Source organism: Gigantopelta aegis, chromosome 10 (genome assembly GCF_016097555.1).
Source record: "Gigantopelta aegis isolate Gae_Host chromosome 10, Gae_host_genome, whole genome shotgun sequence".
Taxonomy (NCBI): domain Eukaryota; kingdom Metazoa; phylum Mollusca; class Gastropoda; order Neomphalida; family Peltospiridae; genus Gigantopelta; species Gigantopelta aegis.
The window spans coordinates 30,821,533-30,840,736 of record NC_054708.1 but is presented as its reverse complement, the minus strand read 5'-3'; the positions used below and the strand labels follow the sequence as shown (position 1 = coordinate 30,840,736).

Here is a 19,204-nt window from a genome sequence, read left to right as displayed (position 1 = left end):
ATAAATGACTTGATAATATAATAAACTATTTAACTAAATATATTTCAATTTGCATCAATACAACGAAATGGAGTTATAGTATTTTAAAATCCAAAGAAAAAAAAGCTTATTATTAGGCCTATGGGTACGTTCGAGCAAAAACGACCACTCACGATATCCAAGTGATAATTTTTTTTTCTTTGGGACTACGCAATTGGTCAGTTTTGTGATTTTAGATGGAAAAGTCTACTTAATCAAAGGTTTTACAGAATTACTTACAGCAATAAAGCAGAACGGCTGATAATGTCCATTACGATTTGAGGTGTGTCCGTGCGGTTATCACACAATACCCTGTGATCTCAATAAAAGAGGCACGTCTTTTTAGTGTGTCTAAACACAGTGTCTGGGGACCGTCTAAATATACACCTGCCAATCAGGAACAACAGGTACAGGCCACGGAAAGAAAAGACCAATTAACCAAGAAAACACTCCGATTATTATTTCAGTACGTGGGTTAATTTATGTACAAAACATAAGACAGTTATTTCAACACTTTGACAATGGTGGTTTATTTTGTATTGAAAAATAATATATACTTGGTGCTGGCTTACTGGGATGGATATTATTACAGAATATTGCGATGCATCCGAAGACTAATTCCTGATGTGACACGTTAGGTATTACGTAACCACCAACTCGCCAGAGGGCGTATTCACTAGGATGGTACAAAATGGCTTCGCCCGTTATATATAATAGTCGTCACATTTAAGCGTTTTATTAATTAACTATACGATTATACTTGTTGATATTAAGCAATAATGTGCATTATATATCGTTGACTATGCATACCAGGCCAAATGCCTTAATTGTCCCCTCTTTTAAGTGCGTATGGGGCGAGACGGAACCCAGTGACAAAGCGCCTGATGCGCGGTAGGTCTACGATCGATCCCCGTCGGTAGGTCCATTGCGTCATTTCTCATTCCAGCCAGTGCACCACGACTGGTAGGCCTGTATCAAATGCATGTCTGTTGAATGATGCATATAGAAGATCCTTGCTACTAATGGAAAAATGTATTGGATTTCCATCATAAGACTATATTATATCGGAATTGCCAAACGTTTGACATCCAATAGACGATGATTAATTATCAACGTGCTCTAGTATTGATGTTAAACAAAATACACTTTATTTCACTTTAAGTGCATAATGGTAATTTAGCCTCGGAATTTCTCGTTTCAGCCAATACACCACGACTGGTATAGCAACAGCCATGGTATGTGCTATCCTGTCTGACATGATACATATAAAAGATCCCTTGCTACTAGTGGAAAAGTATATCGGGTTTCCTCTCAGACTATATGTCAAAATTTACCAAATGTTTGACATCTAATAGCCGATGATCAGTGTGCTCTAGTGGTGTCGTTAAACAAAACAATGTTTTTTTTTTAGCCTCGGAAAATTGTGAACGACTACTGAGTAGGTTCAATGATATTTGAAATGTCAGATTCAGTCAAAGTACAGCTAATTTCAATGAAATGTTAATTGGTATCTCGGTTATACGTGGGTTAATAATACTGATATTGCTATTTCCTAAACATAATTGCTCTCCGATTGTATAAATTGTTCACATACATCGGAGAAAACCGATAGCCGTACCAGAGCATTCGTTCACAACATCCACACCATGAACAGCTTTTTAAAGATCCCCGTCCTGGTGATACTTGCCGGTAAGAACTCTTTGTTTGTTATTTATTGACAGAAATACAGTACAGCTTGGTTCCCATAAACAATGTAGCGTAATATGTGGTAAATTAGAGGACTGGTCTTATAGGTTGCTTCCATTGAGAAAGAAATAAATGTTTTATTTAACGACGCACTCAACACATTTTATTTACGGTTATAATATCGCGTCAGATATATGATTAAGGACCACACAGATTTTGAGAGGAAACCCGTTGTCGCCACTACAAGGGATCTTTTATTTGCGCTTCCCACAGGCAGGATAGCACAAACCATGGCCTTTGTTGAACCAGTTATGGATCACTGGTCGGTGCAAGTAGTTTACACCTACCCATTGAGCCTTGCGGAGCACTCACTCAGGGTTTGGAGTCAGTATCTGGATTAAAAATCCCATGCCTCGACTGGGATCCGAAATTATTTACAAAAAAACATATTAAATTTTATAAAATGATGGGACGGACTATAACTAAATTTTTCTGCGTTTAGAATATCAGTGTGTATAAACAAGGTGTTTGCCACAGTTGTTGTCCTAATGCGTGTAGTAGCCCAAACCAGATTTTACCTTCCAGTAATTTCATACGTACGAAAAATTATGTTGCGAAGTAGAACTCCCCCCCCCCCCATTTGTTTTATTTAACGACACCACTGGAGCACATTGAATTTTTTTATTAATAATCATCGGCTATTGGATACCCCCCCCCCCCCCCCCCCCCCGTCTATTACCAACTACGGTTGGACTGGTGCTCCCAAGGCCGGTACTTGTGCCCAGTACAGACGTGCGCTACAACAGCTCGCTCTGAATGTGCACGTTAAACAATTTCCCAATCCCAATGTCACACATATAGTCATAGAGAAGAAACCTGCTACATTTGATCTTTTATATGCACCATCCCTCAGACAAAATAGCACATACCACGACCTTTGATATACCAGTCGTGGTGCACTGGCTGGAACGAGAAATAGCCCAATGGGCCCACCGACGGGGATCGATCTCTAACCGACCGCGCATCAAGCGAGCGCTTTACCACTAGCCTACGTCCCGCCCTCCGTGTCACGAAGTAAAATGAAAATGGACTGCTTGAAACATGAATAACCGGCCGAAAAACACACCGTATTTACAGACATATTGGTATTTTAAACAAGAACATGTATTTCATATGCTATGTAAATCTTTAAGAAGCAATCTGATTAAAATTAGCTCTACTGGGTTCAGCCAGTAGATCTAACAGCAGTGCATGGACTGCCATGTCCAGGTGACATTTCATCTATAAATAACAATTTAAATATCGACCAATTACACTTCGCCTTTTATAGCGTTATTCGGGAGCATACACATTCTAAAAATATCGGGCGAGACTATTTATGCAATAGGCGAACTTGTTGGTCTATTTCAACATTGAAAAAACGCGGAAAGTGCAGTAATAAACTCTGGATTGTATACTAGTATAAACAGATTTTATGGCTATACCATCACGGTTTTTTTTCCGTCTTAAAACGAATTTTATATAAAATTTTATATTGCAATTAGTTTCCGGCATACTTCGTAATTCACCCGAATCATTTCGGCATAATCGCGAATGTTTTCAAATTCTTTTCAAATCACTGGCATCATTTTGCAAGTAAGGTTTTGATTGGTCAAATGAAAGATCAACTGGACATGAGCTCCAACGGGCTGCTGTTAGATCCACATGTAATAGTGGAGCTAATTTTAATTAGATTTGTCACGGGGATCCTATAATACCCGTAACTGAATGAAACACGGTTATCAAAATATCTCTCCTAACTGTATATCTATTAGATCTGTCTGTAACGGGCGGTTAAACCCTAGTATGGCTCGTCTAGGTATGATCAGAGATAAGATCTTATATAAAGTATATATTATTATAGCACGTTTAGTTCACTAGAAAACACAACAAAAACACAATACACTTTGGAATCTGTATTAACCTACGCTGACAAATGTAGTGCCGCAGTAGTTAATTAACAACAACAACTAATAACAACCCAGAACTGATCACTTAATTAGTTAATCTCTAGGTGTCTAGTTTACACAATATGCTAATCACTTCACCGTGTCACAACATCCACACGTGTGATAATTGAGAAACGCTAACACACACACGTACGATAAAAAAGGAACGCTGCCAGGGGAACTTAATAAATAAAGGAATTTCAACTCTATTCCTAACTGGTTAATTTTTAATTAACCCTTAACTACTCATTCAGTAACCTTGTAACATAGAATTAATACTGGTACCTATCACAATAAAGACAATAACCTACAGTTTACCTAGGTCCTCTAGGATGACTGATTAAGCTTTTTATAATTATTTAGGACAATGAGCCTACAGATTACTGCGTCAGATGACCGGCAGCACCGTCTAAATAATATTGGTATAATACAGTATTAAAATATTTAAAGTCACATCAATCACATCAAGGTTATACACAGAGCAGAAAATATATTTACCACGCCCGGACTGAACTTATATATTTCGTTCAGTGGACGACGTCCGTTTCCCCTGCAGCCTTCCTAATGTTTCTCCTCGATATATCTAAAATCCTAGCTATTTATTCAAACTCTCAGAGACAGCGAATATCGCCTGGGGTTACAGGCGGTACCTCACGTATCATGTGGATTTTCCACAACCACCACGCCGGCATATTTTTCTCTGATCGTCAGACTGGCTGTCGCCCTTCCGCGAGCAATCCCCTGGCCATAAACAGCACTACCGGAGATATTACGTAACTACTAGCCACATGGCCTCCACACCTGCGCTGGGTGTGTATTAGAAAAGCTCGATGACCGTCGCGAAAAGGTATCACGTAACAAGTTGCCCATCTGGGCTTAAGTGCAATTGGAACTGCACACTGCCTTCTAAAACAATTAATATCGCCACAGGCGAAAAGAAATTAAGAGCATGTACCGTCACACACCCCCACCTCAAAAAGGATATTTCCTCTACTCTAGGAATAGGGAAATATACTACATTAAAACAAAAGTGCGTTAACCGACGTATCCGGGCATTTATAACACATGTAATAATAAGGTGACTACCAGTAATCACACTGAGTCTCTGAGTACCTGGTATACAAATAAAATATACAAAAACAAAACAGAAATCAAGAATGTCAACACATTATCATAACGTTCAACTTCGGGACAGGGCATCAGCGATTACATTGGATGTGCCCTTGATATGTTCAATGGTAATTGGGTATTCTTGCAGAAGAAGACTCCACCTCAAAACTCTCTGGTTGGTAGCTTTCATTCTGTGACTGAAGGTAAGCGGATTATGATCAGTAAAGACCACCACTTGATGCACTGCCGATTTCACGTAGATCCGAAAATGCTTCAGAGCTTGTACCATGGCCAAAGCTTCCTTCTCTATAGTGGAATAGTTCACCTGGTGTTTGTCAAACTTTTTTGGAGAAGAAACTTACAGGATGGTCCAGTCCATTTTCGTCTTCCTGGAACAGCACAGCTCCAGCTCCCACGTCACTGGCATCCACAGCTAGCTTGAACGGCATTCGGTAGTCTGGTGCTGCCATCACGGGAGACGAGTAGCGCATCTGCTTGAGACGGTTGAATGACTTCTCGCATTCACCTGACTACTGGAACTTCGTTTCTTTCTTTTTCAGTGTCGCACGTTTTCCAGGTTTTCTCCGATAGGCATGCTGTCGAATCGGTGTAGCGTTGGATTCCAGGCGCACATCCTGGCTTAAGGTATTAGTAACCGTTGGAAGGTCCTGACAAATGGAAACATTGTCTTGTTTCAACGTAGTCAACTTTGCTCGCTGGGGGCTCAAGTCTGCTAGAATCTGGCCGTTGGCCAACTTGACCTCTGCAGTCTTGACGTCATCACAGGAAATTGAGTGACTCAGTTTGGACCGATATCACTGGAACTATCTGCAGTCTGTCAAAATAACCTTTTAGCAAATTGATGTGACAATACCTACTTTTCCTAACCCTATCAGGAGTGTTTATCACATATCCTGTCTCATTAACCCGTTTGTGCACAACATAGGGCCCGAAATACCTGTTCTGCACAGAACCCCGTTTAATGGGAATGTACAGCAGCACCCTATCCCCTGATTTAAATTCCCGACTCTTAGCCTTCCTATCAAACACTGATTTTATTTTGCTCTGAGCATGGCTCAGTTGCTTCCTAGCCTTCCTATCAAACACTGATTTTATTTTGCTCTGAGCATGGCTCAGTTGCTTCCTAGCCTTCCTATCTCTAACTCTCTTATTCATTAATACTCCCTTGTCCATATCATAACCTGACATCTGATCCTCCATCTCACCCTCTGTTAACAAGGTAGTGCGAGCTGCCAACAAACTTGGATCAGCCCCCTGCTCTAGGATTAACTCTTGTCTATTACAAGGTAAGTCCCCTCTATCAAACAAAACTGGTTCAATTCCCCTCTGCGGGAGATCAACAGGTTCCACCACATTTAATTCCTCAGTTGACTTATCTACCCTTTTACTGATAACCTCATCCACTCCAATTTCATGGCTCACACACGTATCAGACAAATCACAAATATCCTCTGGGTATCGTGTTACCCTACTGGCCATAGCCCTAGTCTTTACACACGCATGATATTTAATCTCATCAACCTCACACTCTTCTATTGGTAAAGTGCTGTCTTTAATTAACAATTGGTCACATTTCGGCTGACAACACTGACTAGCCAAATCATTTCCCAACAAAACTCCTATGTTTTCAACAGGCAAGTCCTTCACAACACCCATAATGACTGGTCCCGTCACAAACTTCGAACACAAGAAAACGTTATGTAACCGGACAACCAGTTTTTCTCCAGTAACCGAGGTTAAGGCCAAACTACGTCCTGTATCTGTATTTTCTATACCAGCTAAACACTCTGACGTGATCAGCGACTGACTACAGCCTGTGTCTCGATAGATTGATATTGCCTTAGGACTCAATTCTTGTTTCACATCACAAACCATACGAGTGGACACATACGGGTTTACTTTCTCTGCCAAGGGACTAACCATTAACTCTCTCGCTAACGGAGCTGACCTCACTAAACCGACCACTTGCGCATTATCGCGTTTCCTTTTAAAACAGTCCCCGACAAGGTGGTTATCCTTTTTACAGTAACTGCAATGTGGACGAAAAGTTCGTGCATTGGCTGATAATGCAGGCTTATCCTTACTTTGCCCACCGGGTGCTTTCCTTGCCTGACTAGCTGACCAACTAGATGACTCTCCCCGATAGTTACTTTCCCGGGAAAAACCTGGCTGAAATTTCTTCTTATCACCCTGTTGTAAAGAGCTACTCTGTACTGCCTGATCTTTGTGTATTAACACGTAGTCATCTGCCACTATGCCTGCCTCCTCTATCTTTTTCATTTCACGATCCTCTAAATGAATACGTAAGCTAACTGGTAATCCATTTTTAATGTCCTGTAAGATCAACAACTCCCGTAACTCGGTATATGACTCTACCTGATGAGACACCACCCATTTATCAAACATCCCTGCCTTCTTAGCCACAAACTCACTATAAGACTGACCCTGCGTTTTTCTCAACTCGCTATACCGTAAACGATAATCCTCAGGTCGTAATTCATACGCCCTCAACACTGCCGCCTTAACTAGGTCGTACTGACTTGCTCGCTCATCACTCATTGAATTATAAGCTACACTAGCCTTCCCCTTAAACTTAGACACGGCTAACAATGTCCACTTAGACTGCGGCCAATTTAGCTGCTTAGCTGCCCGTTCAAAAAGTTGGAAGAACATATCTACCTCCTGGTCATCAAATACAGGCACTGATCTATACGCCTCCGACATGTTAAACCCATTTCCTACTTCTCGTCTGACTTCTTCAGTATTCAACTTTAACTCATGTTCCACCCTTAATTTTGCTAACTGGAATTCTCTATCTCTATCTCTATCTTCTCTATCCCTCTCTTCTCTTTCTCTCTCTTTCTCTCTCTATCCCTCTCTCTATCTTCTCTATCTCTATCTTCTTTCTCTCTATCCCTCTCTTCTCTTTCTCTCTTTCTCTCTCTCTCTCTATCCCTCTCTTCCCTTTCTCTATCCCTCTCTTCTCTTTCTCTCTCTCTCTCTTTCTTTCTAATGCACGTTCTTCTTTTTCGTACTCAAGCTTTTTAAAAGCTAACTGTTGTTCCATACTCAAGTCACTTATCTCTATCTATGGAACAATCTCACTTTCTTCCATAACAGGCCTATCACCAAAAACTTCCTGGATAATAATTGTCTTTAAATCACCTAAGGTTTTAGCTGATGTTAAATCAATTTCCCGCTCACTTGCGATTTCAACTAACTCGGCCTTACGTGCTCGCTTAATCTCCACTACACTGAGCGTAGGCCTATCCAGCAAATTCTTATCCATGTTTAGATATGACGCACTTATTATTAATTAATTTTCTAGTGAACAACATGCTACTTCTGGTTAATTTGTAAAACTAATTTATAAAGCCCCCATTTACAAACAATACTTTTTTAAATATGCATGTCCCGTTTCAGGTCCAGGACGAGCGCCCCAATTTTCTACTCCTGTCACGGGGATCCTATAATACCCGTAACTGAATGAAACACGGTTATCAAAATATCTCTCCTAACTGTATATCTATTAGATCTCTCTGTAACGGGCGGTTAAACCCTAGTATGGCTCGTCTAGGTATGATCAGAGATAAGATCTTATATAAAGTATATATTATTATAGCACGTTTAGTTCACTAGAAAACACAACAAAAACACAATACACTTTGGAATCTGTATTAACCTACGCTGACAAATGTACTGCCACAGTAGTTAATTAACAACAACAACTAATAACAACCCAGAACTGATCACTTAATTAGTTAATCTCTAGGTGTCTAGTTTACACAATATGCTAATCACTTCACCGTGACACAACACCCACACGGGTGATAATTGAGAAACGCTAACACACACACGTGCGATAATAAAGGAACGCTGCCAGGGGAACTTAATAAATAAAGGAATTTCAACTCTATTCCTAACTGGTTAATTTTTTAATTAACCCTTAACTACTCATTCAGTAACCTTGCAACACAGAATTAATACTGGTACCTATCACAATAAAGACAATAACCTACAGTTTAGCTAGGTCCTCTAGGATGACTGGTTAAGCTTTTTATAATTATTTAGGACAGTGAGCCTACAGATTACTGCATCAGATGACCGGCAGCACCGTCTAAATAATATTGGTATAATACAGTATTAAAATATTTAAAGTCACATCAATCACATCAAGGTTATACACAGAGCAGAAAATATATTTACCACGCCCGGACTGAACTTATATATTTCGTTCAGTGGACGACGTCCGTTTGCCCTGCAGCCTTCCTAATGTTTCTCCTCGATATATCTAAAATCCTAGCTATTTATTCAAAACTCTCAGAGACAGCGAATATCGCCTGGGGGTACAAGGCGGTACCTCACGTATCATGTGGATTTTCCACAACCACCACGCCGGCATATTTTTCTCTGATCGTCAGACTGGCTGTCGCCCTTCCGCGAGCAATCCCCTGGCCATAAACAGCACTACCGGAGATATTACGTAACTACTAGCCACATGGCCTCCATACCTGCGCTGGGTGTGTATTAGAAAAGCTCGATGACCGTTGCGCAAAGGTATCACGTAACAAGTTGCCCATCTGGGCTTAAGTGCAATTGGAACTGCACACGGCCTTCTAAAGCAATTAATATCGCCACAGGCGAAAAGAAATTAAGAGCATGTACCGTCACACACCCCCACCTCAAAAAGTATATTTCCTCTACCCCTAGTACTGGAGCAAAACCTCAAATGTTATCCTGACCTTTTTATCATGTATTTCGGGCATTTTCGTTTAATTCCGGTAAAAGCTAGCCTGCCCCCCCCCCCCCCCCCCCCCCCCCGCTTACAAATATGGGAGCTCGTACGCCTATGCATTAACTCATACTACACCCGATTGTCATTTACTGTATTTTATCTTAGCAGCCCATTGGGCTATTTCTCGTTCCAGCCAGTGCTCCGCAACCGGTGTAACAAAGGCCGTGGTATGTACTATCCTTTCTGTGGGATGGTGCATATCAAAGCTCCCTTGCTGTTAATCGAAAAGAATAGCACCTGAAGTGGCCACAGCGGGTTTTCTCTCTCAATATCTGTGTGGTCCTTAACTATATCTCCGACGCCATATATTCGTGCTGGGGTGTCGTTAAACATTCATTCATTCATTCATTCATTCATTCATTCATTTATTCATTCCGACGCCATATAACCGTAAATAAAATGTGTTGAGTGCGTCGTTAAATAAAACATTTCCTTCCTTCCTTTTATTTTAGCGGGGCGTTGAAAGCCTCGTATTTAAATCAGTGTCTCCCCACTATCACACTGCGTACTGCACACTGCATGCACACTGCATGCACACTGCGCACGGTAATAATTAAAATAAATGAAACACGCCCAAAACATTTAAATAATTTTGCCAGTAATAAGGGAGGTTTCTCTATGTAGCAGAAAGAATCTATTAAAAAAGTTTCAAATATAATTTATTTTGTTACCCACCCTTACCTTTTGGAACAGACAGGCACCAACGGCAGCGGACGATGCTAAACGTTCTGAAACTAGTTGACTCGTCTCCGATGTGGTGATTTGGATACGTGAAGCGCATTAACCAGTTTAGCGAACGTTTTTTTTTTCTGCTTGGTCTGGCTGGACGCGGCCCAGATCTATTTGAACAGTTAAAATGTTAAACGTTTATTTTGTTTAACGACATCACTAGAGCACCTTGATTTATCCATTATTGGCAAATGAATGTCAAACATTTGGTAAAGAGGCGTTCTTATTATGCGATACCGGCCTCGATGGCGTCGTGGTTAGGCCATCGGTCTACATGCTGGTAGGTACTGGGTTCGGATCCCAGTCGAGGCATGGGATTTTTAACCCAGATACCGACTCCAAACCCTGAGTGAGTGCTCCGCAAGGCTCAATGGGTAGGTGTAAACCACTTGCACCGACCAGTGATCCATAACTGGTTCAAGAAAGGCCATGGTTTGTGCTATCCTGCCTGTGGGAAGCGCAAATAAAAGATCCCTTGCTGCTAATTGGAAGAGTAGCCCATGTAGTGGCGACAGCGAGTTTCCTCTAAAAATCTGTGTGGTCCTTAACCATATGTCTGACGCCATATAACCGTAAATAAAATGTGTTGAGTGCGTCGTTAAATAAAACATTTCTTTCTTTTCTTATTATGCGATTAATCGCACCGACTTGTCTCATGCGATCGAATCATACTGTGAGAACACCTAAATCGGAAGACGTACACATACAATTAGAGTCGTCACGATAAATCGCATGCGACAAGTCGGTGCGACAAATCGCATAATGATAACGCCCTTTAAATGGACACAGAAGCCTGAGTGCTTGTCCATACATAGAGACTACTAGTTGTCTAAAAACGTATCCATTTTTAAACAACGCGTTGTAAGATAAATGGTATCTAACAGACACGAATGTAGTATTCTATTTCTTACATATTTTCAGTAAACAGTTTTACAATGGCAGCAAACTCAATCCAAAGTTCAGACAGCAAACGTTCCGCTAACGTTCGCGATCTATTTGATTGGTTCTCGACGTGACCATTTGGTTTATCGTGAAGCGCATAAACCAGTCTAGCGGCGGTTTTTCTTGCTCGGTCTGGCTGAATGCAGCCCTGGACAATCCCTTTAACGAATTTGAGAAAATCACCTTTTGTGCCTTTTCATCTATCTGATTTTATAATATCGCCTTTTCTAACTAAAACCTATGTACGGCCCTAGCGCTTAGTGCTTATAGTTAACTCTTGTGTCACAGACAGATCAATTTCAGGTTAACTTGTACGTCACAGAGTGATAGATTCGATCGTGTGTTTTTTTTCATTGGATAGTATGGCATTGGTGACCTGGACATCACCTAGGAGCAGCCAGTCTTATGTCTTTAAAATGTTATCGCACGTATGTGTGTTAACACTATATGCGTTATCAAAAATAACGAATGATGTTCTCACCAACGGGTGTGTAAGAAAAACTGTTTTGTGAAGGTTTAGATTACTCTAACCAACTTGGGGAATGGCAGTCCTCCTACAGTCAACGTAGACAGAATGTATCACCCTAGGACGTGACAGACCTACAGACGAAGTAGGATGCATCACCCTATGACGTGGAAGTCATACTACAGACGACGTAGGAAGGATGCATCACTCTAGGACGTAGCAGTCCAACTAGAGACGAAGTAGGAAGGATATGTCACCATAGAACGTGGCAGACCTACAGACGAAGTAGGATGCATCACCCTATGACGTGGAAGTCATACTACAGACGACGTAGGAAGGATGCATCACTCTAGGACGTAGCAGTCCAACTAGAGACGAAGTAGGAAGGATATGTCACCATAGAACGTGACGGTCCTCCTACAGACGACGCGGGAAGGATGCATCACCCTAGGACATGGCTGTCCTCCTATAGACGAAGTGGGAAGGATGTATCACACTAGACGTGGCAGTCCTCCTACAGACGAAGTAGGAAAGATGCGTCACCCTAGGACGTGGTAGTCCTCCAACAGACGAAGTAGGAAGGATGCACCACCCTAGGACGTGGCAGTCCTCCAACAGACGAAGTAGGAAGGATGCACCACCCTAGGATGTGTCAGTCCTCCAACAGACGAAGTAGTAAGGATGCATCACCCTAGGACGTGTCAGTCCTCCAACAGACGAAGTAGGAAGGATGCATCACCGTAGGACGTGTCAGTCCTCCAACAGACGAAGTAGGAAGGATGCATCACCTAGGACGTGGCAGTCCTCCTACAGACGAAGTAGGAAGGATGCATCACCCTAGGACGTGGCAGTCCTCCTACAGACGAAGCAGGGAGGATATATTACCCTATGACGTGGCAGTCCTCCTACAGACGACATAGAGAGGATATATTACCCTATGACGTGGCAGTCCTCCTACAGACGACATAGAGAGGATATATTACCCTATGACGTGGCAGTCCTACTGACGAAACATTTGACAGGGGTAATAATGGTAATGACAACATTTTATTTTGAATCTACCTTGTGCAGAGATACGATTTTTAAAATACTTTTGGTTTTGTAGTACATTTCTCTTTTATCTCTTTCATTAACATCACCAGGTCTGGTGAGCAGCATCCGGGCTTCGACGAACTGCAAGGAGATGAATACAGAAATAGAGAAGTGTTTTCTTCAGATCTACACCATGTACGGCTCCACCTCTACAGGACAGGTCCAGTTGAGCGAACTCAGCGATTATCAACAGCTGGACGAAATATGCGAGTTAGTAAACAAAACAAAACAAATAAACCGTTATATCATATTACACTACATTCCATTCTCATTCTCTCTGTCTCTCTCTCTCTGTCTCTGTCTGTCTCTCTGTGTCTCTCTCTCTCTCTCTCTCTCTCTCTCTCTCTCTCTCTCTCTCTCTCTCTCTCTCTCTCTCTCTCTCTCTCTCTCTCTCTCTCTCTCTCTCTCTCTCTCTCTCTCTCTCTCTCTCTCTCTCTCTCTCTCTCTCTCTCTCTCTCTATATATATATATATATATATATATATATATATCGATTACGATTGCGATTACATAAAAACATGTAATCGATTACAATCGATTACGATTACTCATTACGATTATCTCATCTATGGTAGATGTATGTATGTATGTATGTCTCTCTCTCTCTCTCTCTCTCTCTCTCTCTCTCTCTCTCTCTCTCTCTCTCTCTCTCCTCCCTCTCCACTCTCTCTCTCTCTCTCCTCTCTCTCTCTCTCTCTCTGTGTATGTCTTTTTCTATTCTATCTTTGGGAAAGTGATATGTATAAAGGATCTCTAGCTGTAATATAAATGTACACTGTATCATATCACGCATACTGATGTAATCATTTAGCTTGTAGGCTACATTTTTTTAATTGTTTGTGGGTATCTGTGCCCCTAATTCAGCCAGCGAACGTTCGCGAACTATTTGACGGACGTTAGCGACAAGCGGTTTGACTGAACTTTTTAAGCCCATATAATATTTTTTAAAACACCTCATATCATCTTGTTTATTCACAGAGAGCTGCAGACTTCTACCGACTGTACTGAGCGTATATTGAATAAGTGTCACGAAGCTCAAGTGTCGGACATGATAATATCTACACTGACCGACACTTTTGGCTATATCTGCGGAGAGGGCAGACACAGTAAGTAACTCCTGAGGGTCCATGCCTATAAAACTTTTAGAGTCCAGAATCGATCTCTAATGAAAGAAAGAAAGAAAAAAAGAAATGTTTTATTTAACGACGCACTCAGCACATTTTATTTACGGTTATTTGGCGTCAGACATATGGTTAAGGACCATACCGATATTGAGAGAGGAAACCCGCTGTCGCCACTTCATGGGCTACTCTTTTCGATTAGCATCAAGGGATCTTTTATATGCACCATCCCATAGACAGGATAGCACATACCACGGCCTTATCCCAATGGGCCCACTGACGGGGATCGATCCCAAACCGACCACGCATCAAGCAAGCGCTTTACCATTGGGCTACGTCCCGCCTCTCCCCCCCCCCCACCCCACCCCAAATCACATAGACGACAGTAGTAACATCATTTTATGTTGCTAAAACAAATACATAAAGCGCTCTTTTAAGTTTAAAATTGCCATTTTCCGGCTGGTCAGACATATGGTTAAGGACCAGGCAGATATTAAGAGAGGAAACCCGCTGTCGCCACTTCATGGGCTACTCTTTTCGATTAGCAGCAAGGAATCTTTTACATGCACCATCCCACAAACAAGGTAGTACATACCACGGCCTTTGATGTACCAGTCGTGGTGTACTGGCTGGAACGAGAAATAACCCAATGGGCCCACCAACGGGGATCGATCCCAGACCGACCGCGCACCGAGCGAGCGTAAAGCATTATTAAGTTTAAAACCTTGCTATTCAAATGTTCTTTTTGGTTTGTTCACGTATTTTTGAAGGGGCAGGACGTAGCTCAGTGGTACAGCGTTCATGACCTTTTGACCTCTAGTGACCTCATTATTGACCCAATCTCCATAAAGGTAATATTATCATATGAAAGAGTATTCTAAGACAAACATTTTAAGGGATAATCTGTCCATCTAGGATGAACGGACGTGAAATATTAGCCATTTACGATGCCATACAGGAAATAGTTTAAGCGGTTGCCAAAAATGATCAAATTCAAAGTAGACTATTTTCCATTTTGTGCTGTTTTAAAAAAAATTGCAATAAAGTAGACTTTATTGATATGACTGTGTTCCTTGGCACCTATGAGGGTAAAATATGGATATGGCATGTTCTGTGGGGCATGTTCCAGAGATAGGTCAGATTTTTACTTGACCCACATTTTCGTGACCTTTTGACATCTAGTGACCTCATTCTTGACCAAATCAACATAATTTGAATATCATGTTAAAGAGTGTCTCAAGACCGACATTTGGTTGTTGTTTCTAGGATGAAAGACTGCAAAGTAATAGTCATTTTTATTTCCCCTACTCTAATAATTGTCCCGATAATTTTTGTCGGCCCCCCCCCCCCCCGAAAAAAATAGAAAAACAAAGAAAGAAGGGAAGTGGCCACCTTCAAAATTCCAATGGGTAAATTAGGGTACATGTTTTTTTTTCACAAGAGGCCCCCCCCCCCCCCCCCCCCCCCCTCCCCGCTGATGCATTATAACAAACTAACCACTAGTCTACTGTCCTAGACAGATAGCCCGGATAGCTGAGGTGTGTGCCCAGGACAGCGTGCTTGAACCTTAATGGGATTGAAGCATACAGATAAGTCCTTAACTGCTGCTAATCAGTGCGAAGTAGATGATGTTCGATGTGATAAGATACATTTAAAGGCATATTGTCACAGACCACTGACCTATTTAATGGTCTAACAAAGTATTACCTGAACAAAAATAACGGCAATGGTCCATAATTCAAAAACTAAAATTGCCGAGAGGGATGACATGGATTTCGCTCCATCATGGTTCAGTTACGGTGATGCGATAGCTAGATTTGGTTTCCAACAATTAATGCAATTTTTTATTTATTATCCATTTTTAGAGAAATAAGGTCCTTAAGTCCGTGACAGTATGCCTTTAAGAAAACCTAATATTTTCAGCACTGATTGAAGAAGTGAGTTGTTGGCAAAACCCGAGTTTCCAGTCCAGTCTTACTACCTGTGAGCACGAATCCAAGATGGCCGCTCAAAGGGCAAGATCAATGAGCGACGTTTGTGGGTAGGTGTTAAGTCTCATATATATTAGATGCGGCGCGTGCATGCGGTTCCGGCCTCGGTGGAGTCGTGGTTAAGCCATCGGACATAAGGCTGGTAGGTACAGGGTTCGCAGCTCGGTACCGGCTCCCATTCAGAGCGAGTTTGTGTAAGACCTCTACACCTTCTTCTCTCTCACTAACCACTAACCAACTAATAACTAACCCACTGTCCTGGACAGACAGCTCAGATAGCTGTGGTGTGTGCCCAATACAGCGTGCTTGGACCTTAATTGGATATAAGCACGAACGCGTGCGTGGGGTTCCGGATATAACAAATCGAAATACATGCATTAGTTTCTATGAGAGCGTCTAGTGTAGTGCCAACGTTTGTCATAGTAATAATAAACCTTACTATATGTAACCGGCCTCGGTGGCGTCGTGGCAGGCCATCGGTCTACAGGCTGGTAGGTACTGGGTTCGGATCCCAGTCGAGGCATGGGATTTTTAATACAAATACCGACTCCAAACCCTGAGTGAGTGCTCCGCAAGGCTCAATGGGTAGGTCTAAACCACTTGCACCGACCAGTGATCCATAACTGGTTCAACAAAGGCCATGGTTTGTGCTATCCTGCCTGTGGGAAGCGCAAATAAAAGATCCCTTGCTGCCTATCGGAAGAGTAGCCCATGTAGTGGCGACAGCGGGTTTCCTCTCAAAATCTGTGTGGTCCTGAACCATATATCTGACGCCATATAACCGTAAATAAAATGTGTTGAGTGCGTCGTTAAATAAAACACTTCTTTCTTTCTTTTTACTATATGTAATGCGTAAAGTACCGTATAGTCAGCGTTAAAGTCTGTTTGTTTTGTTTAAGATTTCAAGATTTATTAAACAACACTCAGACACATTACAATGTGTAACAAGAGGACATTTTCAAATACATAATTAACATACATGACAAGAACAGGCGTCAACATAGACGTATCTATAATTAACAGAATACAAGATATGCAAACAAAATAGCTAAAATATGCGGAGAAACGTCAGTTCACAAGACAAGATAATCTTTTAATAAATATAGCTAGGTTTTTTAATAGTGGTGCATTACATAATGACAGCATACCTTTCATTTTATAAACGCTAGGATTAATTCTATAATATTGTTTTATATATTTTCTTCTAATATTTTCAATATTATCATATTTACAATTAAATAAATAATGGTATTCATCTCCAATATCGGTATTACAAAGTTTGCATATTCTATTTTCTCTAGGAACGTTAAACCATCTGCCTGTTTCGATTGGTAATCTTAAATTTGACGTACGCAATTTAGTTATCCAACATCTATTTTGGTATGATAATCTCGACAAATAGGTTTCGAAATAAAATTCTGTTTTAAATGATATATAAAATTGACCCTTAGAAGAGTGTAATTTCCGAGAACCAACCGACGAGAATCGATCCCAAACCGACCGCGTATCAAGCGAGCGCTTTACCACTGGGCTACGTCTCGCCCCCCCCCCCCCCCCCCCAATATAAAATCCTTGATTCGCGTCTGGTGTCTACTTGTGTCTTTCTTTCAGCATCTTGTCTGACTATACAACCTGTGTTCAGAACGAAGTGACGTCACTATGCAACGAAAAGGCCGGCAACTTCATCTACAACGTGTTCAACCACGCGACGGCAGCGGTGACCAAACAGATGGGTTGTGCGGCACATTTAATCCACACACGTAAGTTTAAGGTTACACACCACCATTAATTACGCCATGCAATGCAATACAATTTCTGTCAGAATATCTTCTGTGAAGGTGTGTTTTTGTTTAAAGACACCATTAGAGCACGCACATTGTTTTATTAATCATTGGCTGTTGGATGGCAAACATTTGGTAATTTTGACATATATTCTTGGAGAAGAAACCCACTACATTTCTTTTTCCATTAGGAGCAAGAGATAATTATTTATTCGCACCGTTCCATATACATGATAGCACATACCACGACCTTTGGTATACCAGTTGTGGTGAACTGGCTGGAACGAGAAATAACCCAGGCATTAGGCATCAGGCATGAGGCAAGCGACATGCCACTGGGGCTACGTCACACAGCCACACTATCGAGAGGGTCATGTAACTACTAGGTTTAGGGTTACCGTACAAGAAATCAACATAGATCGACCACGAAATTTTTCAATTAGCTAACCTCATGCCATATGTGGGGGTGGGGTGGGGTGTGGGGTGGGGGGGGGTCCATATATGAACCTAGAAGACCTTTTTGTCTTCATGTCCAAGGACACCTATATGAATAATCTAATAATGCATTGTAAAAAAAAAAAAAAATGTTAAAGCCTCAGAGTGGGGTTTGTTTAAACCCACAGAACCCCTAACACACTACGCCCCCTGAAACACCAACTTTCTGTGAGGTCCAGTCTTTTAAACGTTTCCACCTACCCTTCTTCAATATGCTGATGAATTCACAACTTTGCAACCAGAAACAAAATATGCTAATACAAATAAAAGGAAAAACTTTGAATTCTTACACATTTTGTGTTTAACTCTAGGTTCCATCATGGGCTTGCTTTCTCGGCGTGGTGCCCAGAAGAAATGATCTGGCAGATCGGAGAGAAAAAAAAAACGAATGTGAAAATTGCCATTATTCTGAACATCAAGGCAGCGAATATTACTTTAGTTTTCATTCATTATTTAAAATTATTCACTGTTCGTATTAAAGGCATATTGTCACAGACCACTGACCTATTTGTCTAACAAAATATTACCTGAACAAAAATTATTTGATTTGTCCCTAAATGTACTTTATTCAGCCATTTTCATAACCACCATACTCCATTTATTAATGATATTTTGTAAAAATAATTGAATTATGGCAATGGTCCATAATTAAAAAAAAACTAAAATTGCCGAGAGGGTTGACATGGATTTCACTCCATCATAGTTCAGTTAAGGTCATGCAATAGCTAGATTTGGTTTCCAACAATTAATGTAATGTTCCATTTTTAAAGAAATAAGGTCCTTAAATCCGTGACAGTATGCCTTTGAAGTTATCAATGTATTGTGAACATTTTAAATCCATTTTTGGAAGTCTGTTTACCAAATTGATTTCATCAAGGAAAAGTATAAACTTAATGTTAAAATGTCTGCGTCTCTTTTGTTGCTTAGTATATGTGGTGTGTGTGTGTGTTTTGTCTGTCATGTACCGGC

General features: G+C 41.1%; 1 protein-coding gene across 1 annotated transcript; it reads left to right on the top strand.

Annotated features, from left to right (window-relative positions):
• The first annotated feature begins 1,567 nt into the window (after positions 1-1,567).
• LOC121384428 lies at positions 1,568-18,801 on the top strand. Its single transcript, XM_041514822.1, has 6 exons — positions 1,568-1,707; positions 12,898-13,057; positions 13,826-13,953; positions 15,892-16,009; positions 17,571-17,719; positions 18,547-18,801. Exons 1-6 carry the CDS (start codon positions 1,665-1,667, stop codon positions 18,591-18,593), a joined length of 645 nt encoding a protein of 214 aa, XP_041370756.1. The 5' UTR covers positions 1,568-1,664; the 3' UTR covers positions 18,594-18,801.
• The last annotated feature ends 403 nt before the right edge of the window (positions 18,802-19,204 follow it).

Bases quoted from the DNA above. Each gene is read 5' to 3' on its own strand.
- LOC121384428 (XM_041514822.1), top strand. From the start codon at position 1,665: ATGAACAGCTTTTTAAAGATCCCCGTCCTGGTGATACTTGCCG. The intron at 16,010-17,570 runs GTAGGTGTTAAG...TCTTTCTTTCAG, and splicing joins TCAATGAGCGACGTTTGTGG to CATCTTGTCTGACTATACAA. The intron at 17,720-18,546 runs GTAAGTTTAAGG...GTTTAACTCTAG, and splicing joins GGCACATTTAATCCACACAC to GTTCCATCATGGGCTTGCTT.